Source organism: Glycine max, chromosome 5, assembly GCF_000004515.6.
Source record: "Glycine max cultivar Williams 82 chromosome 5, Glycine_max_v4.0, whole genome shotgun sequence".
Taxonomy (NCBI): Eukaryota; Viridiplantae; Streptophyta; class Magnoliopsida; order Fabales; family Fabaceae; genus Glycine; species Glycine max.
In genome coordinates, this window is record NC_038241.2 from 5,694,815 (window position 1) to 5,722,177 (window position 27,363).

Sequence of the window (27,363 nt, forward strand, 5' to 3'; positions counted from 1 at the left end):
GACTCAAATATCATAATAGTTTTTGTCAATAATTTAATCTATATCCTACCTTCCTCCGACGATATTTTACTGATGTATATCAAAGCCTTCTTTTCAAAACTAATCATTTTCACAAGACGTTAAAATGCTGGCCTATTTAATAGTATTTGGGGTGGGGGACCAAGAATGGTTAGTTCAAGTGAGCTTAAAGTCCTTGAGCATGGAGTGAGGGATCTGAATCCTAACTGATGCGTATAGAGAAATTATTATTAGGAGGAAACAATTCACCTATGAGTACTAATAAATTTTTCAATAAGAGTTTAAAATTTTCGATGATCAATTGAGATAATCCTTTACGATCATATGCTCAAAAAAAAAAAAAAATATAGGTGGGGGACCTATACCAAAAAGAAAAGAAAAAAAAAGGTAAAATTGGTATCCGGTGCCAAATTGCAAAATGACTTGTAAAACGTATAGATTAAGAAACAGATATGTTAAGCAGCTAATGAAGTTTGTAAGGTTTATCACAAATGACAATTAGCACATTGCAACAGAAAAGGTTGGGAATAAATAGACGACAATTTTGTAACGTAAATTTTGTCGTTTATTCATCTTATCTATATGGCCAAATTTCACCCTCCAATCCCAATTACGCATCATCGTGGAAACCAAGCTAAGTAGTTAGGACCAGGGCTGGGTGGCTTTCTGATTTGTCCTATTTCCCCCCACTATCTTTGCTTTTCTTCATTGAATCTCTACCTTAGAGGATCCAAATCAATGATCCATAACTAGGTCTCATGTTCGGTTCATGTTTCATATACTGGCTTGGGGACAAAACTTAACAGAAACTCCAATGAATCCCTATCACTGTTCAAGTAAATTCTCGTGAAGCAACGTATCACAAGCACAGCAAAAAAAGGTCCCATGCCTCCCCCATGTTTTTTAAAATTTCCTTGTCAAATTTATTACCATTTACTATTATCTAGATATATAAAAATAAAAACAAAAGTCGTCGATGTTTACATTTAGTTTATTAATTTATTTTAGCAGCATTTGATCGGCATATACTTTATCATATCATAAATCTGACTGATTCTTCGACTAGAATAGTACGGGACCTCCTCCTTTTACCCCGATATACTTCGTTGTTTTCAAGGAAGATAAAACTGACAATGTCTACCATGATAAAACAAAATATACTTATCATTAACCCAACAACAGAATAACCTTACTCAGAAATTGAAGGGCTTTTAAAGATCTTCCTAGTTATCTCTGAAACTCCAAGAGCATCAGAAGAACACAAAAAAAAATAAAAATGAATTGTATAGTTGTATTCTAACTCTTTCTTAGGAATCATTGCTTTCACGTTTCAGACAATACCTCAATACAAGCATAAAAGAAAGCAAAAACAAAGGGAAAAAGAAGCGATTTATTTATTCATTCTAACCAAAAGTGCAAGCTGTAAGGACAAGTTAGAAACAGGTGAAACTGAACAAAAGCATTAAAACAGAATTGCAGCTACTTAAAAGGCCAGAGTTATTGGTCCACAACCAAATCTCAAATTTGCATTGAAACTACGTTTAAAACCTAATAGTACGATGAACCAAGTTGCGTATAAACCAATAAAATTCACCATGTAAGTTATAACTCTAGTCATATCTTCTACCTGTCGAAAAGTTAAAAAAAAAAGACACAGAACATCACTTATACTCAGCTATCATTGTAGAATCAAGAGCATTTGATCTGTTAATAAACAATGAAATATTCTCACCTACTTTTAAAAAAAAAAAAGAAGAAGAAGAAAAAAAATCCACTTTATCAGTAACACCACCAGACAACTAAACATTGAACAATTAAACATATCGAGATCGAATTACGCATCAGAAACAACGCTAAGGTCGTCGTCTTCCGCCGGAGCCGGCAAGTTGAGATCTATGAAGCTATGTTTCAACTTAACAGAATCGTTAACGGTTGAAGACGAGGAAGGAATTAGGTGAGATCTCTTGTGTCCACCGAGCGCTTGGCCAGAGCCAAACACCTTGTAACAGAACGGACATTCGAAAACCTTAGTGCTACGGTTGTTGTTGTAATTATTTTGGCCTTCCTCGCGGGGACAACACACATTTCTGTGGCTTCCGAACGCGCGAGAAGATCGAAAGGATTTGTGACATTTGTGGCAGAGGTGGTTCCCGCGGACATTTTTCTTGATCTCTGATCCGCTACTGCAGCGCCTCTTAGGTGTAGCTGCATTGGCGTGCTTGTGTTGCTGCCACGTGTCGCGGGAGAGCATCATGAGGCACATGGCGACGTCTTCTTCGGGGGAGGTGTCGGAGACGGAGCTGAGAGGCTCGGGTTCGGGGTGGGGTGGCGGTGTGAGCTTCGGCATGGTGGATTTCCGGTTGCGCTTGGATCGTTGGCGAGTGGGGTTTCTAGACTCTGTTTCGCTCTCTCTGTCTTCAGGATCCGCAACCCTGAAGCTCTTCTTAGGATTCTCCCTTAAAGCATAATTAAGAGATTCTTGTTCTTGTTCTTGTTCTGAGTCAGAGGAAGAGGAATAAGAGTGAGGCTTTGGAGGGAGAGGGAGAGTAGCAAGGTGAGCCTTCATGTGGCCACCAAGGGCTCTGCCATTGGAGAAAGACCTTGAACAAAGCTTGCATTTGTGTCTATCCATCACTTATGCTACTTCTTCTTCTTCTTCTTCTTCTTCTTTCTCTCACTCACAAAAGTGTTTTTGGGGGAACTTAAAAGGAGTAGGTGACAAGCATTCCTCCACCAAAAGACACACACAACCCAAAAAAACTATGATTTCTTTCTTTTCTTTTCTTTGGCGTACAATAAAAGATGACTTCTTGTGTGTGCGAGCTAAGATGTCAAAACACATTATAACAGTCGCATTAATTATTCAGCGCCCAAAATTAAGAAAGTGTGATCGTGTACAGAGAAAGAGCCATAAGTAACATGCAAACCTTGCTGCCCAATTCCAATTACCTTTTTCCCATTTATTGCTTCCAGGGATATACTACTTTTATTATTATAAACCGCTGCTTTAAGTATATTAATTTATTATTTCAAAATTCAATTAATAAAACCTTATTATTATTAGATTTTGTGACTTTCAGTGTGTGTGCTAAAATACTGGAAGAGCTTATAAATTTCTTTTACTGCCTTTTGTAAGTTAGTTTCATCAAATCTTAATAAACACTAAGTAATATTTTTGTACTTGTTTTTTTTTAATTTTATTTACAAATCATATGTATTTTATACCCTTCAAACCCCGAGTGATGGAATTCTCCTTTCTAATTCTCTCTTCAGCCATTCAGCCATTTCTATAAGAAGCAAATTTTAATATATTTTAGATTAAAACATATTTCTTATAAAGAAGATGAGATATAATATTTAACACAATAATATATTCAAAACTATTAATTAAATTAGAACAATATCACACCACCGGTTAATTCACCTACAGGGTATTATTTGCTTATTTAAGTTAGATGTAAATATGTTTTTTATTTGAGGGTCAAAAGGGATTATTTTGTGGATTCATGTCACCCTATTTGGCAAATTTCGTATGTACGTCTCTAGCTTGAAGGACCAGAATTGCATGAGAAACAAAAATATGGGCCCCTGAAATATATTCATTGGAATGGAAGCCGTGATAATGGATAATTATTTGGTAGTGATGTGTAACTCACTAATCCTGAATGATTGCTGCTTCTATTAAATTCTGATTGCAAAATGTAACGAAGATGTAAGATTGGATACAATATCACGTTACCGAGACAAACTGCTGCTATTTAATTACGAATTTCCTTATTGTTTTTTTTTTATCTTGTGATAATTTTTGTCCGTGTAAAAATAGAATTAACTTCTCTTTCTATATAATCTATAAAAAAAAAGGTTTTACTTTTATATAGCCAAAAATCCCCAAAATCAAATTCAATTTTAGATTTATCAGAGTCATTTTCTTTTCACTCTCGCTGTTAATTAGTTAGTGATATTTAACAAAATAAATTCTAATCTTGTTCGTAAAGTAATAAAATTATATTAATTCTTAAATTTTAATACAAATAAACATACTTAATTAAAGGAGAATAAAATCAATGAATAAAATTGTTTTACCTATTACATGTCTTTAATTAGATAGTGAATCGAGGATGTTGATCAATTGGTACAAAATTATTTTAATTTAATTGGTATTCTCGAATTTGAGTCTTTTTTGAAATTTTTAAATTTAAATATATAATTACATTAAATATTTAAAGAACTATCTTTATTACCTAACTCAAATAATATTATCTCCTATAAAAGACATATCTGATTTATAAAAAAGTATCTTCAAATAATTTGAACAAGTATAATTTATTAAATATTATGTGATTCTTCGACAAACATTATATGCCAACGTGGAATTAGGTTTTCCTTCAATTTTTTTTTTCCTACAAGTACTAATACTTAGGATCTTCCTTTCATTATATGACATGGTAAACCCATAACTTTAAGCACGTGAATTAGGGTGCTATCTTCATGCTCATGCATGTGGAAGATTATTTGTAGGAAAATGCTAGCTCCTTATGATTTAAACTTTTAGTATTTCAAGAAACTAGTTCTTAGCTCTCAGAGAATATCTCAAGTTAAAAAAAATTATCTTTATTTCACTCATTGTTAGAAATTGTATTACATTGAGCAAGGTGAATGAACATCTTCTAAAAAGTAGTAGGTACAAAATTATAGGAAGATTAAATATTTCTTTTGATATTTGTAAATTATTCTTTAACTTTTATAAATAGCATAATTATAAACTTGACAGTAGGTGGCAAGCTTCTTAAAAACGGGAGAGAAACACTGACAATCATCTCAAATATCATAGTGTTATCTCTTTTATTTCTTTTTTTTTCATCTCTATTTAATGCTTATTTAAAATTACACTAAGGAGAAAGATTTTTGTAGTTTTGTTATACTATCAACTAAAGTTGTATGATAATCTCAAACAATATTGTATTTTTCACTAGTGCTATATATCAAACTCTTTAACTCAGGAAGCTTTAGCAATTGTGTAGTTTAAGATGGAAGGAACAATTTCTACTTCACAAGATGGCTGTCATGAAATAATATGCTGTAATAAGTAGAATCTAAGGATGGTAATAAATGATGCTGTAATGTGTTGATGGCTAGCTAGTCTCCATGGAGGTAATTTTGGGAAGAAGTGTAGGATATAGGTAACGGTGGGAATTTACATAACAATGTATATGTACTTACTGATGTACTCTTTAAATGTCCTAGACTCCTAGGTGACTGCACAACTTGTGTGTTCACTTCTGGACATTTTTGTAACATATCCTCTTTTGCTTGATAAAAAAAAAGTTTTAGACAATACTTGTTCATAAGACGATTCTTCATCTGCCGGACAGTGATCAAAAGATGCTGGATAAATTAAATAGCTTATTTTAACGTTAACTATAGTCCCAATTGTTCACTTGCTAATGAATCTATAATTATTAGTGCATATCTTTTAAAATACACTCTAATACTTTAGAAAAACTGAATCCCTTACATGGTATAATATATATGCTAATAAGAAATTTATTTATAAATATATAATTATTACCGAACAATATTGTTAGTATAAGAAATTAATGCAATGGTTATTTCTAAGTTTGTTTGAAGGTAATAAAAAAATATTTTTACGTATCTTTTATTTTTTAAAAAGAGAGACATTCATGTTTATGTTGATATTTTATTGAGATAATTCTGATAAAAAGAGGATAAGAATATGGATTCTTATAGGATTGGAATCATATTATTAATTATGTAAAAATTCTATTATATTCTTAATATTAATTAATTTTTTAGATTGTGCACTTCAACTTTGATAACAGTGCGTGTGAACTTAAAGACAGAAGACAAAATATGTTGCATTTATTTTTTAAATTTAATTATTGATATGAAAACAGTTTATCGATTTTATTTTTTTGTTTACTTGGGGATGTGGTTAAAGTTAGGTTGGTGTCTTTATGTGTTGTTTGTCCTTTACAAGGCTGTAGGAGGTATTTTGATGATGCGTTTCTATAATAGTAAAATGTAGTTAAAAAATTTATTGAAAAGATTTGTAAGATTCTTTAATGTTATTTGCAAACTACATGTCTAGTCTTGTGTGTTGCTGCTTAGGAGAATATAATGTAAACCAAATACATTTTTAAAATATTGTTGGAAATATAAAAAACACTCCCAACTAATATCCTTAGGATTAGCATTCTCAGAAATTAAAAAAGAGAAACGTTCCTAATAATATATAATATATATTTAAAAGATTCGCTGAAACAAATGTTCCTATTAGTATATAATATATATATATTTAATAATAGTTCATTTCCATTAGAAAAAAGTTATATTATTGAAAATAAGCCTAACAATTAAGATTTTATTTATTTATTAGAGTATGATGTTTTCTTTAATAAATTAAAGAAAACTAAATGCTATTGATATCTATTATGATTCGTGTGATGAGAAATTTAATTTTCCTTAAACAATATATTGAATTTAAATCTTGTGTATAGAAGAAATAAGCATTGGTTAATTAAGAGAGATTTCATCCGTCTACGTAGTACAACTCAAATTAATCATAGTCTAATATGTCTTTCAAAGTTTAAGAGAAAAATAGTTAAATACTAATTAATTCCACAGAAATAGAACTAAATATCAATATCTTTTTATATTAAAATGTAATAGATATGAAATATCTCTCTTCGCCAATGACTAACCCTCACTTACGACTAAATACGATTATTTGAATTAGATTATTATAGTTTTTAAATATGCTAAAAACGCACACATTTTAGGGCCTTCTCAACATTTTTTAAAAGGATTAATATTTAGGGTCTGTTCGGTTGATGCTACAGAATTAAGGGTCTAGAGACAGAAATGGGAGAGGAGTTTGGCGGGTACAATCTTGATAGGAAATAAGTTATCAACATGTGTGTCGACAAAATTTAATTTCCTATTATATTCCTACTAAATAATTTTATAATATTATTTTTATTCTATTTCTTACTTATTTTTCTTAAAATAAACAACAAAATATACTATTTTATTCCTACTCTATTTTTTGTTTTTCAAATTATCTCTCTTTTATTTTTATTTACTCTATTTTTCTCCTATGAAACATGATCTTACTGTAACATATAAGAAAATTAAAAGATAAATATACATAATCACTTAAAATAAATAAAAATGGAATATAAGTAACATATATTTAGAAGAAAAAATTAATTTAAGAGTATAAGTAATTATATAATCTGTGAAAAAAGAATAATATAAAATAAAATTGTCAAGTAACTAAAACTAAAAAAATAATAAAATACAAAATGAATTTAAAAATAAATAATACTTTTAATTTTTTTTAAAGGAATACTTTTAAATTAAAAAAAACATAAAAAATTTATTGATAAACATTGGTAAGGTCTCTAAGATTACACGTTATAAAATAAAAAACAAAATTATGTGGAGGGTGGGCCCATTTCTTCCTCTTCGATTATCTGTGTCTTTACTTTTATAATAAAAATTATAATGTATAATTTGTTAATTATAATATATTTCAAAATTAATTATTGTATGGCTTGTTTAAGTATTTTTAAATATATTTCTGATTATAAGGAGAAACAACATTCAAAAGATGTTCTATTAGAAAATAGATTTAGTTACTTATTTTATTCCTATAATTTCATCTTTTTTACCTTTTAATTCTTGTAGTTTTAAAATGATTTTTTTTAGTCTCTATAATTTACACTTTAATTCTTTTTTAGTTCTTGTAATTTGAAAATAATTTTTTTAGTCCTTATCATTTACATTTTAACTTTTTTTTAGTCCCTATAGTTTGAAATTAATATTTTTAATCCATATACCTTATATTTAAATTCCCTTTTAGTCTTTATCATAAAAATATGAGTAATATTATCAATTACAATTATTTACAAAATATTAGCAAGTAATTTGTAACTAATTTATTTCAATATAATTTGTAATAAAAAAATAGTTTGTAATTTACAACTAATTTGTAACTATTTTTTTTCATAAAAAACTAAAAGGTAATTAAAATATAAATTATAGAAATTAAAAAGATCATTTTCAAACTGTAAAAACTAAAAATACCATTTTTAAACTATAAGGACTAAAAAAAGATTAAAACATAGTAACTAAAAAAATATCAAATTATAGGAATAAAAAATACAAATTGTAAAATTATAGAATTCAAATGATTAGTTTAACCTTTAAAATAAAATAATGGATAATAAGTCAGAGTAGAATTATACTTAAATACTAAGTAAGATTTAGAATAGACATATTAAAAATAATCAGATAGATATTTTACTATAGATATTGACAAAGTAAATAAATAATTCAAACCAATATAATATAATTATTTCAAAAATTATTCTCAATCAATAAAAATTGCGTTACATATAATTTTTAACATGATTATTATAAAAATTAACATATTAATTATAAATATTAATTTATAATTGAATAAAAATATAATTTTTTTACTCTACATATATATATATATATATATATATATAAGAGTTTTGCAATATAACATAGTAAACTAGGACTAAAAACTTAAGCATCCAATATAAAAATTCTCTATATATATCTGTTGTTTTTATATTACATTATGTCATCTAGCACAACATTATTCGAGAATTAAATCTAACAACCGGTATAGGAAAGAAGAGGAAATGTGACGACACTGGATGATGATGCTCCTCAACAAACCCAGACTGATTGCGAGATCTCTTGCTAATTCGTGTTTTACGAAAATCAACAAATAAAGTATCCACTTGGTAGAATTTTTCATAACTTCTTTCAGCCACTCCTACCAAGAATCACTGCCACTTAATGCCACAGGAAAGCTTCCCATATATATATGGATCACTGTGGAGCAACAACTTCTAAACAAATGCCCGGTTGATTCCAGGTGCTCTTTCGAACTAATCCGTTAATAGTTATATTCATTATTGCTTTACATACAGCTAAATTATCTTTTTAATCCATCAATTTTTTAGAATTTTTATTTTATTTTTAGTTCCTACATTTTTTTCCTTCCTTAATTACTTTTGGTTCCTTATTTTTTCCGTACTTATTTTCTAATTACTTTAAGGGACTAAAAATAAAGGTTAAAAAAGTTTAAAGTCTAAAAATAAGGATGATAAAAAGTAAAAGAACCAAAAAGTTGATAAAATAAGTTTACACAAAAATTATAAAAAATTTAAAGACTAAAAATAATAATAAATCTTACATATATTTTACATCATCTCTTTAAAATTAATTTTTGTCTCTCTAAATTAAGTAACAAAAATAAAATATCTCTCTTTAGTGTATCATTTAATTAAGTTTCATCTCTTTTATAAAGTATTTAAAGAGATATGACATATAAGTATATAGTCACTTTTAGAATATCTATTGTTAGTGTCATCTCGGGCATATGCATAAGATAATTGACCGTTTAGGACCTCTATTTTGAGATATTTCATAACTTTTTAAAAAATTTGAAAAAAAAAATTATTAACTTTATTTTGATGAACTTTTTTAATATGTAAGAGTTTTGTGTATTATTTTTTTATGATTGAATTTATAAATTTATGAAATTTTTTGTCGATGAATTATTTATTAAGTATGTTTCCATTATTTAGGGGTTCTTTCTTAATTTTTGCTTTCAGTCCCAAAAATGTATGAAATGACATTGTTTACCGTGCATTATTTTTATAGATGAATTTTTTATTTTAATTTTGTGATCCTTATAATTTTACATAAATTTAAACACTTTACATAAAATTTTACTCAAATGTTACTTAACTTTTGTAGATTTTATAATACTTAAAAGATATATAACTTTTTATATAAATATTTTAAGCAACTCCATATCATCTTTTTCAATAGAAAAACAAGTTAAAGAATACTGTTTATTAAGCAACTACTCACGTAAATACTTCATTGGAGACGCTCTTTATAAAGCATTTGACCTCTTTGCTTATGTTGTAAGTCTCCTCCTGTTTTTGCGGACTAGTTGCTAGTATTGATCATGATTTTCAATAGTGAAAGGGTTAGTCTTCAACAAATGTATCTAAGGATAATTACGAATGAGAATTCTGGTAGAGAAAAAAAATGAGCCACTTCAACACAATAAAGTTTATCTTTCTTGTGTGAAGAAAATTAAAATTTCAATCAAATATTAAAACTTCAAAACTCTCGTTTAGGTGCTTAAAGGATTTTCATACTATGAATTTTGCTTGTAAAAATTATCACATTAATTTTGCCATTGATTAATATTTGTCAAGCACCAAAATAGTTCACAAATTAATTTTCTCGAGACAAAATGATACTTTCTCCTGTCTTATTGGTCACTTTGAATCGAATCATCAAGACCAGGAAAAAAAAATTAAGTCATTAAATATGTCTCAAAATAAAACAAGTTTCCAATTATACCCTAGCATAATTGCATATCCAATTAATTCCACTAATAACTAATTAAATGTTTATCCCCAAATATGGACCAATAGCAACCTTCATTCTCAATATTTCTCTTCCCTTATAATGAAGTGTTAAGAATAGTATAAAGGATAAAATTGAAAAATCATTATTACTATATTAGTTGATGACTCATAAATAGAATCAAATATTTCTTCTAAAATGTGACCAATATATAAGATGAGAAGGAGTACTATAATAAACCTTTTAATTCTCTCTTCAAATTTCAATCATTAACAACCATCTTAATTACTTCAGAAGCTTCCTATCATCCATCATTTCCTGAAGTGTCAAGCATTTACAACCATTATTTTACGATAGAAGCTTCCTATTCTGAAATCAAGTCCTTCTATCTAACTTGAAGTTACACCTACTTTAGTTGGTTACACTAAAAGTTGATTGCAATTGCTTGCAACGTCAAAGATTCGAATCTACTTTGTGAAGGAGTACTCTACTTGATATATGTAGGACTAGCAATATAGGATAGACCAAAAAAAAAAAACAAAGAAATTCCAAGATACTTCCGTTGAGTGTTTATTTTTCTCAGAATATATGATGTGCTTGCTTGTCCTTCAAATTGATCACAAAAGCTATTTTTCACATTAGGGCTCAGGTTTGTAATTGTTATGCTAATAGCAATTTAAAACAAATTTTAATCATAGAAAGAATAGTCTTTAAATTTGTTCTACACATCATGCTTACCGCTCAAGCAATGATGCAAACAAGGTCAATACGACGGTATAAATCTAGACAAGTCTTATTTATAGAAATCAAGACTAAAGTATACTACAGACTTACGTTCAAAGGACAAATTCTCATCTCAATTGGGGTACGAAAATTCTTAAAATCTGTGGCTATAATTGCCTCTTTACACTATGCACCTGTTTTAATTCTCAAATGGTCTGTCTTGAACATTCAACAAAGCATGCAAGGTACGAGAAAAAGATATAATTGGAACTCTGCATACGCCTAAAGTAAAAAGGGAACGTATTTTAAACAGAGGATGGCTTTTAACATAAGCAATGTTAATTAACTAATTAAGCAAACCTAAAGGCTAATTCAAATAAATGGATCACTCTTTTTTACAAATTTTTCAAAGACGGATACTTGTTCTGTGGTAATTGTTGCAGAAGGTCATGTCCCAAACCTTTATAGACATAACAATTAGACAAAATATCTATTCCAATGAACGAAAGTACTATATAAAGATAGAGTATGAGCAATTCTGGGAAATTCCATATAGATATCTAATCCATTAAGCTATTCAATTTCATGTTGATGTGTGTTAAAAAAATGAATTGATAAGACTTTACAAAAATTTAAAGAACCACCTAACAACCTAAAAAACTCCTATTATTGTTCTTATTAAATGTTTTGCATAAAATCACTAAAAAGATAATGGTATTGGTAAGACACAACATCAAAGTCTGCTAGCATCCATGAGTAGTAGTTGGTTTACCCCAGTATCAATTCTGTGACAGTGATAAATACCAGTCTGTTTTTTACCACATTAATTAGCAGCCAGGGATTTCAAATTACAAAATGGTACTACTTCTTTTAAATCATTCCAGCCTTGTGACAAAAAATAAATAATTAGATGAAATTGCTCCTGCATTCAAACTGAACACCCAATAGTAAATGCTGTCCCAACAACAAACATAAAGTGGTAAATCTTTTTTTTTTTTTCTTTTCTCTTTTGTTGATTTTGCTTTTGGCTAGCAGAGTGCTCCTACTGGCTAGTGTCTACTGAGGGCAAGTAAGTGACTCTGACAGAGAAAAGGATGAAGGCACACACCACACAACTCTTTCCTTGCACTTCAGTTCTTGCAATTTTTTCATCTTTGAGGACTTTGACTTCACTAGGGGGATGAAAATGAAATGAATGTAGGTCACATAAGGGGAAGACATGCTTGGAAAAATGAAAAATCTGCTGCACTTTGAGACTTTGGTTTGCTCCAAAAAAAGAACCAAATTAAACTAGCTTTAAGTGTCACTCATCAAATGCTTGTTTATGGCTTCCAAGTCAAGTATATTATGACAGGCATGATGACAACGATGAGGCATTGCTTTTTGCATACTAAGAAGAGATCGATGAAACAAGAGGGACCACCCTTCTTCCGTGCAATAGACCAAACATGAGAGACATGTGTCAAGATTATGAGATGGCCTACAATACTAGACGTGTCGTTCCCTTTTGTTCCCCTTGTCTGCTGGAACTGCCACCAAACCTATATAAGCTGCTATAGCTACAAAACACAAAACCCAAATATAAAACAACAAAATCCTTACAAAATATATTATTAATTAGACTCATGAAAATTAGAAAACTATAAATGTTCTTTAATATATAAATGTTCTATATTAAAAATGCAAAAGTGTTATAACCCAACGGTATAGGTGGCCATTGGCCAAGAATCAATGACTAAGTGGGTGTTCGGATTTGCGTACAAGCCCCAAAAACGCGGATCCATGATGTGAAAATCTGAAGCAATACAAAGTAGCTTTGGCCTTAATGTGGGAATTGAACGTGATTTTCACAAAAGTACATGTTTTAGTTTCCATCAAGTCAAGTAATATTTACCTACAATTTTCACGTTTACCAGAAAACTACTCTTAACAACTTTTATTCATGTAATTTGGTTCTAACACAAAACCAAAGATGCACATAAAAATTGAGCTTTTCAACAAATATATTTACATACACATGAATATATACATGAATCTAGGTATTGAATTTCTAATTACTTATTTAAAACATAAGGTTATCCGTTAACTATATGTTGATAATTACTTTAACTATTTAGTATAAGCATAGTCTCCAAATACAAAAAGGAAGAAACAATCATATGTAAATTCATCCTTGTGTACTTTAATTATTTGTCATCTGACAAGTTGCCGTTCCGCAATTATATCGGTCATTACAGATCATGCTGAGATAAGAGTATCTAGTAGTAAATAAATTAGACATTGTATTTTTATATATAAACAAATAGAAAACGATGGAAAGTTGGTGGGTCAATGAGAAATTGATATTGCATGGAATACATAACTTGCATTATTGCCATGTTACCGAATCCCCGTAACTGCTTGATCAACGCCGGCAAATGCAATTAATAAATAAACGGTGGAGAAAAGAAATAATACTAGTAATTATGAGGTTTGTTCAATTGCATTAAACACAACAGATATGCAACTTGTACCAAAATTCTTGGCTTTTTCTAAGACTGGTAAACGAATTCTGGTGACTTATGGGTTTGTCAATGAGGACATGGAGATAGCATTGGAAAGTTAGGCAAAACTCGGCACATCATCCTTGCGGGTGTCGCATATCAAGTTCTATAATTAATTAACGTTGGTGTTATAAAAATTAAAATATCATAATTTTTTTACAGCTTATTTATAAGTTTTTTTAGAGTGGGGTAATAAGTCAAATCGAAGTTAAACTTTCAGGATAGGTCAGTGGCATTGACATTTCATCCATTTGAGAAATGAGACTAGACTTTGAAGAAACTTTTGAAATGAACTTGGAAATGATGACCAAAAGATATTGTTATTGTATTAATTCAGCTTGAAATCTTTTCTTGGTTCATTCCGGAACAGTCCTTTGGAAAGTTACATTGTAAAATACTTTGACATATATAGGAGAATAGTAATAGTGTATTTGTTAGTGAGAGTAAATAATATTGTGAAAAAACTGCACATGGAGTGTCCGATTCCGGGAGTGAGAAACGAAATTTTGTGTTTTCAGTAACCTAACTTTTGTGACTTGTCATTAACATCGAAGCCCTACACATGGATACAGAAAAGAAGCACATCTTAAAGCTCTATTACAAAGGGCAAAAATCATGTTGAAATGACCACGCCTTATATTGGAACTCCAATCAAAAAGCAAAAGAGAAGCCATAACTCTCTTCTAAAGAGACTAGCAGATAAAGTTGGCACATTATGGCCGTTAAATTCAGATCGGTTATCGGTACTTCTTATTGGAACGGGAGTGGTGTGGTAGGAATATGAATGAATGGAAATTATGAACAAAGATAATAATAAATGAAAAAATTACTATTTTTTTGTTTATTTATTAGTTTTTCTTTGTTTTGTGTAAAACAATTTATAATAACACTTATTTTAACGCGAAAATAGTAGTTTTTATGATTTCAAATTTACAATTAATTTGACAACTTTTATCTTATTTGCTACTACATTTTTTAATAACAAATACTATTAAAAAATGAGCATGAATCTCCATTGGAAAGTTAAATTTAACAACTAAAAAGTTAACTTCGGATAAAATTAATTAATAGTATAATTTATTTGATCTAAAAACAAGTTAATAGTATAATTTATTTGATCTAAAAACAAGTTAATAGTATAATTTATTTGATCTAACACAAAACTACATAAATTTTCTTCTATTTTAAATCTACAATCAATCCATCAACATGAAATTAACCCAAAATGCAAACAATTACTTAAAATCATGTTTATATATATTTCAATGTGATTTTGAATTCATAAATCCAAAATGTACTTATTGTATGTGTGGATATACATATCAATTGTGTGTTAATATTCAATACAGATAGTAGCTAGCTTCTCTTTTGACTTGAATAGAAATGAATTTGATAATTACTCAAACACGCACTTAGTTTATCCTTTGAAATTACGTCCACTATAAAAGCTCATAGGATTTTGTAAATGAAGTTCTTATAACTATTGGACAATTACTTTGTAAAAACTTTAATTGCACATAAATAATATATATATATATATATATATATATATATATATAATTTAAATATTTTAAAAAAATCAAGATATTACAATTTCATATTTAAGGAGTATATTTACGAAAAGAAATTATGTATGTGTTTTGATTTTGGCAAAGTGGACTAGTCACTAAGGTGATGGTGTTAACATCTAAAAGTTGGCATGTGTCGGGTGCTAATATTCCACTTACTATATCACTATTCACCAAAAGTCGCCACAAATTAACAAGATCAACAAACATCGACAAGGACTGTTATGCAGGGATCCTTGGGTATTAGAGATATATTAAAATAGTATATGTGACTATAATAAAGTTGAAATTTATGTGAAAAACTTCCATAATAATATGGAAAAATTTACGGATGAGAATAAGAGATTTTTATTAAGTAAACGATTGTTGTAACTTCTCTTTGAATAGAGCGGAAATCAATAATCAATAATACTATCTAAAAAAAATGAAAGAATGTGCCAGAAGATATTATATGCATCTTTTTTAGATATTAATTTTGGACAAATTTTTCATTTATCACTTCACGATGGATTGCTTATTTATTTTTTTAGGATGGATGAATCAAGTGATATTTTTATTTCAATTTTTGTCTCTTCTTCTCCTTCTAAATCACACTTTTCCTTGTAACAATGATTCATTTTTTATCAGTAGGATGATACATGTTTTTTCTCTTTTGAAAGAAAAGTATTCTCCTAGTTAGAAATTATAAGACTAACATTTGAGAAATAAAGATTATCCAAATAAATTTTATCTCTTCTAATAAGATCTTCTCTATATAAACATTTCGATAATCAAATCTCTATTAACATATTTAAAAAATTTAACTATCTATCAATTGTGCTAGATCTTATTAATAACAAAAGATATTTATATTTACAAGCGGAACTTAAAAAGAGACTCACCATTACAAGCTCTAATTAATGTGTGACTGCAAAAAATTTCTCCTTCTTCCAACATTTATTGGTAGCAAAAAGAGTAGGTTGGTAGCAAAAAATTTCTCCTTCTTCCACCATTAATTTGTTAGCTGTCTTTGATTAATATTCCTGTTAGATTCATATTCAGTAAAAATAATTAATATCACATTAATTAAAAAAGTTAGTTAATATCATTTAATTTTTTAATCTCAAGTAAAAATAAAGTTATTTTTAAAATATTATTTATTAGAATTTATTATTATAAATAAAAAAGAATCATTAAAAATAGAATTAAAATTAAATAAAAGATATTTTAGAAATAATAAACTAATTAGATTTATTTATATTTAAATATATATATATATATATATATATATATATATATATATATATATATATATATATATATATATATATATATATAATATTTTTTGACTTTTTCCTGCCTCAAAAAAGTGGCTTTGCCGATCTACCTATTAAAGTTATTTTAGTCAACTTTCAAAGCCTCTCTTATCTTAGTAACGACATGTTATATATGCATGAAAATATGCACCGTAGAAACTCGTTGGTAATTGATTGATTTCATCACGGCATTTATTAAGTTCGCAATCTTTTTTTTTTAACTGCATTATGTTCTCAATCTTTTGCATGTTCATTCTTGTTTCTTATACTACTTCTTAACAAAAAAAATAATATTAAATTCTTACATATTTCGGTGTTAAATAAAAGGTTAGATGTGATGTGCGTTAATAAAGGTTTTATATCAACACACTTTTATAAAATTGATTTTAAGTAATAAAAAAATTGATTTTAAGTAATAATTTTTATTTGGATAATAGATACTAAAAAAGTTTTCTTTTAATATTTACATACTTTGAATCAATATCGATTTTGAATGTAATAATTACAAAAATAAAGTTTAATGCCTATGTGTAAATTTGATTTCCATTATAATTATTTTTTATCACATTATTAAATTAAAAAAAATGTTTATAATATTTTTACATTTGAAATAGAACCCACAACCCTAATAAAAACATAAAAAAATAGATGAAATATATAATAAAAGTATTAAATCATCATAATAATTAAAGACATAAGTATTTAAATTAAAACATAATGTAAAATGCAACATAACTTTGACATGAGGATATAAACGAGGTAATTTAGAAAAGATATTAATAAAAGTTCAAAATTGATTTCGAATAAAAACAAAAGTGCATATTTGTATGATTGATACTAACATATTTGATTTAGCTTTCAATTTGTTATGCATAAATTTTAAGACAAAATCCAATGGTTCAACGGAAAATGAACACATAAGGATGGGTGTTGATGTTTTAGTCCTTCTGCTACCAACATACATTAAAACAATAAACCAAGCATGCTCTACTTTAGTTGTAACCTATGTTTTGAATAGCACCTCACTCATTACTTGTGCGGTAAAAAGATATGGGAATTCATGCTGCTACAATTAGAACCTCAATACAAACATGCTGAAATTCCATATTGCTTTAACTCCATAATTTTTCTAATTAAGATTAATTTAATTTTAGATTCCAAACATCTCAATTTTGAAACAAACCAAGTTTGATTTACTCTCAGGCTACCATGATTTCATCACCAAACCAAACCGTGGTCTACCATGATTGTAAGGGCCTTTTGTGGTCCCGAAATAGCATCACAAGATCTACTGCTCCAACATTGATTTGCTTGATCAGTTGCATCCTACAATGTCATATTCTAGCTAGCTGAAGAATTAAAGAGGAGAAAAATCCATGTTGTCATGATCCAGTCCTTGAACCCAACATAAGCCTCTACCTCCTATCAGAGTACTCGAGAGAAATTCAAAAAACCCTTTTCACGAACTTGCTTCTGCCAAAAAGTTTTAATGTAGGTACTTTTATAGACCTCCATCACATTCTAAAACACATTGTTGCCCACTTCAAGAGCTTAATTTGTCATGTTGTCTCAATACTTAAATTATACTGTGATTATTGATCTGTTTCTTCTATGATATACAGACATGATATGTGTATCGGACACAATACGTATCTGATATGGTGGTACGATTATTTTAAAAATATATAAGATATGATACATGTAAAATATATATTTAAAGATATATAAAAATCCATAAAACATAATAAATATATAATTACAATTCTTCAAATCCAAATTAGAAATATATTTTTTGGATGTTACTAAAAAAATAAAAAAAAAATTATAAAATCTCATCCATTTCTTGAAATCATTTATAAAGAGAATAATTTTCATTTTTTGTTCACCAAGGGACAATGTTTCTATATTATATGCATGGTATGTTTCATGTAGTTGTATTGAATTTTTAAAAAGCTTGGATACATCATCTACATATTTGTAAAGTATCCTAAAGAGTATCAGTATAGGATACTTGAAGCAAATTGAATTCTCAATGCTTCATATTTTTGAATACTTCATTGACACGTATTGGTAAAGTATCCAAAAATACCCTATTAAATACGTATATGTATTAAATATGTGAAGTAAATTGAAGTATCGATGTTTCATTCCTTTTAACATTTATCCATATTTGATTTCCATCCAACACAACTATAATAATATTTGTTTTTCTTCAAAGCTAATACACACATAATCACTCGTACAATTAGAGTGAAAAATGTTTCATTCTATTGATCACTTCTGATATGCCATGATGTATATTTATGCTAGTTGTCATATACCAATTGTGATTAACCGCTTTAATCTAATTGCCTCGCTTATTTAATTAGAAGTAAGTTTGCCACATAATATAACACAGCACCTTATCCGAAAACCTTATGAATTGGACTTCTATTTTATTTACTCTGTTTCTATGGTTAAAATAAGTACATACTATACTATACATTACTACATACTACTTTTGACATTAGAAAAAACGTTAACTTAAGAGAGGCTTCTCTGCATCATACTCACTCTCTAAGCCACCTCCTTTTGCAAAGCCTTCTTTCCCTTTGGCCCAAAGCACAAAGTAGAGCCCAGTGAACATGAGGAACATACCGGCAAAGCTGCAATACAGTATTGTACTAACAAATAAGATACTACTTTTTTTATGGATCAATGCTAGTTGCTAATTTATTATTGGGAAGGATTTGAACCCATGATTTCTTCCTTCTCTCTTCTTTCTTCAACCACCAAGCTAATTTTATAACTCCCACATAACGTATTCGAGAGAATATATATGATATGAAAAATCAATCAATAGCTAGGAATATATATTATGAAAGTACCTTCCAATATTAATGGTTTGTCCTAGAGTAACAACTGAGAAAATGACAGAGCAGACTGTGCCAATAGGGCTGAACATGGAGATCAACACTGGCCCTCTCTTCTCAAGTGCCCAACCATTGACGCTCAAGCATATTCCATTCACTGCACCTGCCTGTACATTAGAATTTATGCCTTTAACACCCATTCATCCATGTCATTGAGAATATAAAAAGTATTACATTAAACTCAAATTGAAGCCCTTTAAAATACTACAGTACATTATACAAATCACATGCTAAATTATTTCTCTAAGTGCAGTACTTATTTTGTGTCTGTCAAAACAAATAAGCATATAATCAATTGGAAAATTACCAGAAGAGAATAGGCAATCATGTCTCCAACACCCACAATTGGCCAACCTGTTTTGAATTCGTGATCTTCAACTAATTGAACTGCGGCAGTCATGAACGTCCCGAAAAACGAAGTTATTGCACACAAGGACATCGGTGCAGGAAAATCTCCTAGAGTAAAGGCCTGCAAGAATTGCAATTTTTGTTAATAACACATTTGGAAACATGTTGAGAAGTAAGAAATCATGTCTAGGTAAGTGCATGTCTGGTTGCACGTCTTCAACATTCATAAACCAGATTTTTCGCGTAACAAAATTTGTAAAAAGATAAAAGCTACACAGATCCAATAGGACGCGGCGAAATTTCAAACATACACTAACTTGTAATTAGTAATTTTTTAATAAAGATGGAAGATCACATCAACCAAACACACTATAAGAAATTTAATCAACTTGTTTGTGTCTCTTTTCCTATTTCATTGTAAGTTACCTGGAGGACAATGTTGCTTGATAATATGAGGATTGCGACCAAGAGATAGAGACAACCGATTATCTTGTGTCTGTCAAACGTTACATTTGGTGGAGATAATAATTGAATTGTTCCCTCTTTAGCGGTAATAGGTGTTGTAGAGATGCTTTGCAGTATGCTCATTGTGAGAGCCCCCAAGACACAAAGGAATGTGCCAATGATTTTCACTCTACTATATGTGCAGCTCAAGTCGACTTTTTCCAACCTGCCTAACATATAAATTTTCATTAATTAGCATGGAAATGATACAAATAATAATAATACTATACTTAAAAATCTTACATCTATTTTTATTTAATTAAATATATAAATTTGTATAGTAAGTTTATCCCTGTTAATGTCTCTTAATATGTACATGTGAGTGCACCATCCTCTGCAATAAAATAAACCCTTTATCCCCTAGTGTTAAGAGCAATATTGAAATTATCAAGCTCGTGTAAAAATACATATATTACCGAAAAATCCATGCGATGATGAAGATAAGACCTGGTGCAAGGTTTGGCATGGCTGTTCCCATTGCTGGCGAGGTTAGATTGATTCCTTTAAGGAATAGAGACTGGAACAATGTTACCCTGCATGCCATGATACCAACTATATATAAGAATAAAAAACATTATACTCTCTCCCCGTCCATTATAACTGTACGTGGTCCTTTTACACAAATAAAAAAAATTAATAAATGGATGAATGATAATATCAATTTTACAAATTTAATTTTACCACGATTAATTTATTTTTAATTTTTGCTGTCCATATTATTAGTATTAAAAAAATACGAGTGGAAAGAGATAATAAATATTATATTAAAAAATTAAAATAATAACTATTTTGAAAAAAAAAATCTGACATCACTATTATTATGTGATGGAGGGAGTAGCTCATTATTGGGTCGGGAAATTAGAAAATGGAGTGACAATTTGATTAGAAGTTATTGCAACACTTATTTTTCCTCAAATGCATCCATCAATTTCATTTTAACCTTTCTCTAATTCTTTCCTGTTCACGGTAAGAAGTTATTCCTCTTGGATTCCGATTTGTCATTGTTATTAAATTCAACACGCTAATGGTTCTATGAGCCACTAGTTCTACACAATAACAATTTATGTATTTCTAATTATTCTCACACTCCTTAAAATAGCACCTACCTTATAAGATAAGCGTTCCTTTAATAGGGGGTTTAGCACAAAGTACGGTGTTTGCACTTAATAGTATTTGGAAATAAGGACAATTTTGGTTCCATACACAAGCAAGATTTTGTCCAGAGAGATTCTCCGGATCAGATATTCCCTAAAACCGATGATAATGCATCCTCCTATAACAATTCCCTAAAATTAGCTTTCAGCATTTGCAGTGCTCTTAATTTCCTTACCATAACTGGGATTCAAAAACCCAGCATGCACTATGGTGGATTACCAGAAGGAGACGTTCAAAACCACTTCCATGCCCGAATTTTAAAAAATGGAAATTAATTGAAAAAATGTATACTTTAAACCCAAAAGAATTAAAAAAATAAAGGACCTAAAAACAGGAACTGAATTCATCTAATTCCATGATCCATCGTCCACTATTTTTTTAAAAAAAAAATTGAAAGTAAAAACGAAGGGGAGGGGGGTGGAAGAGTGTGAAGGAAATTGAGAAGTTAGTCATAAGATTTACCCACCCTCCTAACGAAAGCAAGAGAAGCTGTATAAGCAACTTGAAACTGACTCTCGTTGGCCATTTATACCTGCAAAAGGATACACATACCACCATGAAATTCATCATCAAAATAACAATTCCCGTGATCCAATCCCAAAAACAAAGAAAATAAATAGAGAGAGAGGAAGAAGGAGAAGAATGAACCAACCTTTCATAATAGAAGGCAAGGGGTAGGAGAATAAGGAAGGTAGCAAAGGAAGTAAAAATGACAAGGGTAAGAGATTCGAGGCCCAAAGACATAAGATAACTGAGCAACACAGCATTCCCTGCGTAAACAAATTGCACCCCTATCAACCCTCCAATTATTGCTATATCTTCAATCATTCCCCCATTCATCATCGCCACCATTGTCAATTTTCTTCCCAACAAATCAAAGAGGGCATGCATATATGGCACCCTATCCTCTCTTCATTATTCTCTTGTGCCTTTTGTTTTGCGTTCCTTTCTTAACTTCCTTTATTGCATTTGTCGGTTACAGAAAACAAAAATAAGAGCTAAAAAATTAATGTTGTATTCATTTGAGGTAACTGCTCTGCATATATGAAATCCTACTTAGAACTGAGCTACCCCTGATCACGTTTTTCTTTCCTACCAGTCTTCTTCGGTTGTCGGTTCTTCTTGAGAGGAAATTTAGTTGATATCTATGATCAGATATTGGCTGCGTGCATGCGTATCAACCCTTCTCTTTTTTTTTTGTAATCTTCATTTTACCCAGATATATATAAATAGTGGGAGTTGGTTAACGTTCAAATGGTTTTTGCCGAAAATCTAAATCTAGATTTTCTTTCCCTTGGATACAGAGAAGGATTATCCGTTACTTTTTCTTTTACAAATAATTTTAACTGTGATGTTTTTAATGTTATTTGAAAAGAATCGTTTTAACCTCATTATTTTGTTGAAGCTAACACGTGCTTCATGTTAAGACATAAAATTATTAGTTTAAATTATAATTTTGGTTCCTTAATTTTTTAAATTTATGATTTTGATTTTTTAATTTTTAATTATAATATTTGATTTCTTAATTTTATAAATTGATAATTTTGATTCGTTTAGTAGATTGTTATCTAATAAATGTGATTAATAGAGTTATTAAATTGATTATAAATTAAATAAAAAATATTAAAAAATTAATAAAATATTATTAATCCTAATGTGGTCGTGTTGTAAAGTCACATGCAGCTATGGTGGAAGTGAAAGAGGTGTTTGTGGAGAAGACGAGGAACACAATGTTATGAAGATTAGAGTTAATAACATTTTATTAAATTTTTTAACCATTAATAGTTTAATTTAATTTATAATTAACTTAATAATTCTATTAATCAAGATTATTTGTCAATAATCTATAAAAAAATTAAAATTGTCAAATTATAAAACTCACGTCAATTGTTACAACTAAAAATTCAGGGAATCAAAATCATGAATTTAAAAAAATAATCATGAATTTAAAAAAATAAAGACCCAAAAGTTATAATTTAGTCAAGTTATTATATTCCTTAATTTATAAGTATTTTGTCAACGAGGTCTAGGTTAGTATGTTCAATATGTGCCTGAGTTATTGTCAATTTTTTGGATCTTTGATTCCTACGTATCAAAAAACTTTATAAGTATCTTATAATTTTATTTTAATTATATAATTAATTTTTTTTGTTAAAAGTAAAATATCTTTTTTATTATCCCTTTTCTCCATAAATTTTTGGTATTATTTTTGTTAAACTCGTATCATTTATTTTTCTCTTTATATCCAAGATAGAAATAAAATGGTTCTGCTGCTCTAAAGTATGATAATGTAATATTTAATAAAATTATGAATTATTGGTCTATACGGCACTTTTCTTTATAATCTATAATTAGTTTATATAACACTTAAAACATAGAACTTATCAGATTTCAAAATAAAAAAGAATTTTTCACACTTAATATATTTTTTTCCCTGAGTACTTAATCTATTATTTATATACACTTATAATACTTCCATTTTATTTACTTTTTTTTACAAACTTATTCCAAATATAATCACAATAAAATTCCTCCTTCAATTACTTCAATTAAAGTGCTTTTTCAAGGAGTATTACTTTATTATAACAGAAATGTTGGATAATACAAATTGTTGTTGTGGAGGGAGACGTCTTGCTGAATTAATTGAGTAGAATATATGAATTATTATAAATGTATGAATTTAACAATGGAAACAACGTTAAAAACAACAACAATGAAAACAATATATTGCACACCGCACACAGTACACTTGATTTAATTCCACCAAACTTGTTCTTGGTTCTATAATTAATAATCAAATTTTACATTAATAAATAACACATGTACTAATATTGTAAAGTTTTCTATATTATTTTTTTGGTACAATTTTTTTATATTATTATTTAATCACATTTTTATATACAATAAATTTATTAGATTTTATAACAGTTGTCTTAAAAATTATGTAAAAAATAAAATTAATTGATTTTAGTATATGTCTATTAAACTTTATATTCATAATATTTGCTTTGATAATATAATTTTCATTAAATTAAAATTCCTATATTTGAACAATTTGTTCATACATTTTATATATATAAACAAATTATGCAAATATAGTAATTTCTATACGTTGACAGAGGAGGTTAGCTTACTTGGTAGTAGAGGTTTTTCAGCTGTATCAAAAAAACTTAACTTAGCAGTAGTATCCTCTCTGTTTAATTTAATGAAAGTCTTTGTTAAGACACAAAGTGTTTGTGAGACCACACTATAAGTCTATGTTCACAGAGGCAAGGTGTTTGTGGGACTCACTGTGTGAGTGTGGATCCCACAATCTTGTGTCTTTCTCTTTTCACCCAGACTTCCGTTAATTAAATGGAGAGAAGACTAACCCTTTACTAGGATAGTTGGATCCCTACTACGGTTATGTGGGCCGCGGCATATCTTCAAAACACCAATCAAACCAACACCGATTTGTTAGAAAAAGTTCCTAGTTCATTTAACGAACAGCTTGCGGGCATGTTCGCAGAGGAATGATGGAAAATACCTGCGAGTGGAAGAAATGCTGGTGGTGGATGGGTGTTCGGTGCTTCAGGCGTTGGACAAATCCCTGGATTCGGATTATCCAGAGAAAGAACTCAAACGCAGCGCTGGGCAGCAGCTGCGGTTGCATCATGATCTGTTCCTCTTGGTGAACCAAATTCCTTACCAATTGCTCAAGCTGTTGTGCGGAGACAAAGCGAGGCTAAATAGATCCATGCACAATTTTCTTTTGGTGCATGGTATAGACCAGGCATCGAGTGGGGAAGGGTCAATAGAGCAAGAGCACTATATAACAGTTGAAGAAGATGAGCAAGGCAAAGAGGAACCTGTTCATCTTTTAGGGACTTAGGGTAGAAAAGAAGTTTTCATATCTCCCGGATTTTGTGAATGGAATCTTAAAGATAAGTTTTTTAAGAAATGAAAGAATTACGCAATATTTTTAGTACATAAATAATTTAATAAAAAATAAAATGATATTTTTATTGTAGTAAAAAGATTATTAAAAAAAGTAAGATTTTCACTGTCCTGCAGCAAAATTTTTGTGAGAAATTTTAAGAATGTTATTTTTTAAAAATTAATACCACGAGAAACTAAAGTTTCCCTACATATAATTTTCCGGAAACCAAAAAATTTTCCCCTAGAAAACGTCCGGTAGACTATTTTAGGAGGGCACTCTTGAGAAACCAACCGCATAAGGAAATAAAGATGAGGCAGAAATGCCAGCACTTCAGAAAATACAGGTTTGGAACCAAATAAGTAAATGTTCAGATTCCTTCTACCCTAGCTTCATTGATGCACAACTACAACTTCGTTATTGTCTTTCTCAGCTCGCTCGTTGAGCAGCCAGAGGATGTGAAGGAGCTAAGGTGTGCAGGTGTGCTTAGTAACGAACTTGGCAGTGATAAAGAGATGGAAAATTTGTTTAATAAGCTGAATGTGTTGTTGGTGCCTGAAACTGCTGCTTTTGCTCTCATCAGAGACCAGATTGAAGTTCATTTTAAGTCCAAACGTTGAAAAAATCAGTGTCTTGAGATGGATCGGGGAAGCTTACCATAATTACTTTCGATCGCCTTGGACTGTGACTGCCTTGTTGGCTGCATGCTTGGTCTTACCCTCACCTTTATCCAGACCTTGTATTCAATCCGCTATAAAAGTCCCCAAGATAATCCATTTTATCTAGTAAATGAGGGAGTTTACTGTTTATATCAACACAACTTGTATTTAAATCCTAAATTAGCCATTAGTACACGTTTTGTGGTTTGAATGTGATTATCCTATGTTCTCTTTTCATGTCAAAGTTGTTGGCTATTTAGTTAGTTTCCAAGTTTTAATTCCTGAACTGAAGTCGGTGTAGCAACATTCTCTCAGAGATTGTATGCCTGCCTCCTATTCTAAGATTCCATCATTGCCTATTCAATAACGAATTATCATTTTGACAATTCTGATTTCTGAATGATTTGGCTAACATAAGTTTTATATGGAATAAGTTGTGTATGCATTCATTGTGGTATTGATGACCGAGGCTTAGCGATGTAATCATTGAATCTGGCTGAACTAATATTCATCAAATAACCATTCAGGGTACTAAATATAGAGTTTTTTTTTTTTTGTAACTACATCTATTAAATATTTTACTAATATAATTTTTCAAGAATGAGACTTTTGTTTGGTTTTTACAGTCAGCTTAACTAATCATACTGTTAATTTTATATTAGAGGTTTTGTTAATAAAATAGGGCGAGTAACATTTACGAGTTTTTTTGGCCTAAACTTGTTTAATTTGGTACCAATCCTCATATACTCAGACGCGCGAAGGGGAGAGATGTGGGCATCAATGAAATAGAGGTTTTACGGTAGGCAATGGCTTGAAGTGGCAGAGCCATTTTCGTTTGGGGTTGATGGTTCCAGTAGCAGTAAGTTATGTCTTGCAGTAAGAATCATACTCAAAGGATGTGTATTTGGGTTCCATTGGTGGCAAGATTTTGGTTTGCGGGGCTAGATGATGACAACTTGGAGTTGGGGCGCTTCAACTTTTGGGTAGTTTTATGTTAATCTTGGTTCGTTATTGAGTTCGGTGGAATTGTGGCTTGGAGTTGTGGTCATACTTAAAGGTGAAGAGGGTGAGAGGGTAGAAAGTTTTTGGTGCTTCGGGTCAGGACCTAATTATACAGGCACTTGCACTTTTGACTTGATCTCGTTTTGACAATCAAACATTTGTGAAAAAATCAGTTGGCATTCAACACAATTGGGGAAAGCAAGTGAAAAATGAAGGTAGGTGTAGACAGTTTGCAGTTCTAACTATCCACATAAATGAATGAACGTATAGA

At 29.6% G+C, this 27,363-nt stretch overlaps 2 protein-coding genes across 3 annotated transcripts; both read right to left on the reverse strand.

Annotated features, from left to right (window-relative positions):
* Positions 1-1,587: 1,587 nt before the first annotated feature.
* On the reverse strand, positions 1,588-2,970 carry LOC100806512 (zinc finger protein ZAT4). Its single transcript, XM_003525804.5, has one exon. The coding sequence runs from the start codon at positions 2,648-2,650 to the stop codon at positions 1,853-1,855; it is 798 nt and encodes a 265-aa protein (XP_003525852.1). The 5' UTR covers positions 2,651-2,970; the 3' UTR covers positions 1,588-1,852.
* Positions 2,971-19,007: 16,037 nt separating this feature from the next.
* Positions 19,008-25,416, reverse strand: LOC100809182 (WAT1-related protein At5g47470). Of its 2 annotated transcripts, XM_041015925.1 has the most exons (9): positions 25,042-25,416; positions 24,887-24,938; positions 22,168-22,285; positions 21,982-22,047; positions 20,777-20,893; positions 20,283-20,526; positions 19,816-19,977; positions 19,464-19,615; positions 19,008-19,241 (listed from the first exon to the last, which is right to left on the reverse strand). In XM_041015925.1, exons 1-9 carry the CDS (start codon positions 25,168-25,170, stop codon positions 19,115-19,117), a joined length of 1,167 nt encoding a protein of 388 aa, XP_040871859.1. In that variant the 5' UTR covers positions 25,171-25,416; the 3' UTR covers positions 19,008-19,114. The 2 variants fall into 2 exon arrangements, with proteins under 2 accessions (XP_040871859.1, XP_003525855.1); XM_003525807.5 differs by lacking the exons at positions 24,887-24,938; positions 25,042-25,416 and having other exon boundaries at positions 22,168-22,648.
* Positions 25,417-27,363: the final 1,947 nt, after the last annotated feature.

Bases quoted from the DNA above. Each gene is read 5' to 3' on its own strand.
- LOC100809182 (XM_041015925.1), bottom strand. From the start codon at position 25,170: ATGATGCAACCGCAGCTGCTGCCCAGCGCTGCGTTTGAGTTCTTTCTC. The intron at 22,286-24,886 runs GTTAGTCTTCTC...TTGTTTACGCAG, and splicing joins TCCAACTATCCTAGTAAAGG to GGAATGCTGTGTTGCTCAGT. The intron at 19,242-19,463 runs GTACTTTCATAA...ACTGTATTGCAG, and splicing joins CAAACCATTAATATTGGAAG to CTTTGCCGGTATGTTCCTCA.
- LOC100806512 (XM_003525804.5), bottom strand. From the start codon at position 2,650: ATGGATAGACACAAATGCAAGCTTTGTTCAAGGTCTTTCTCCAATGGC.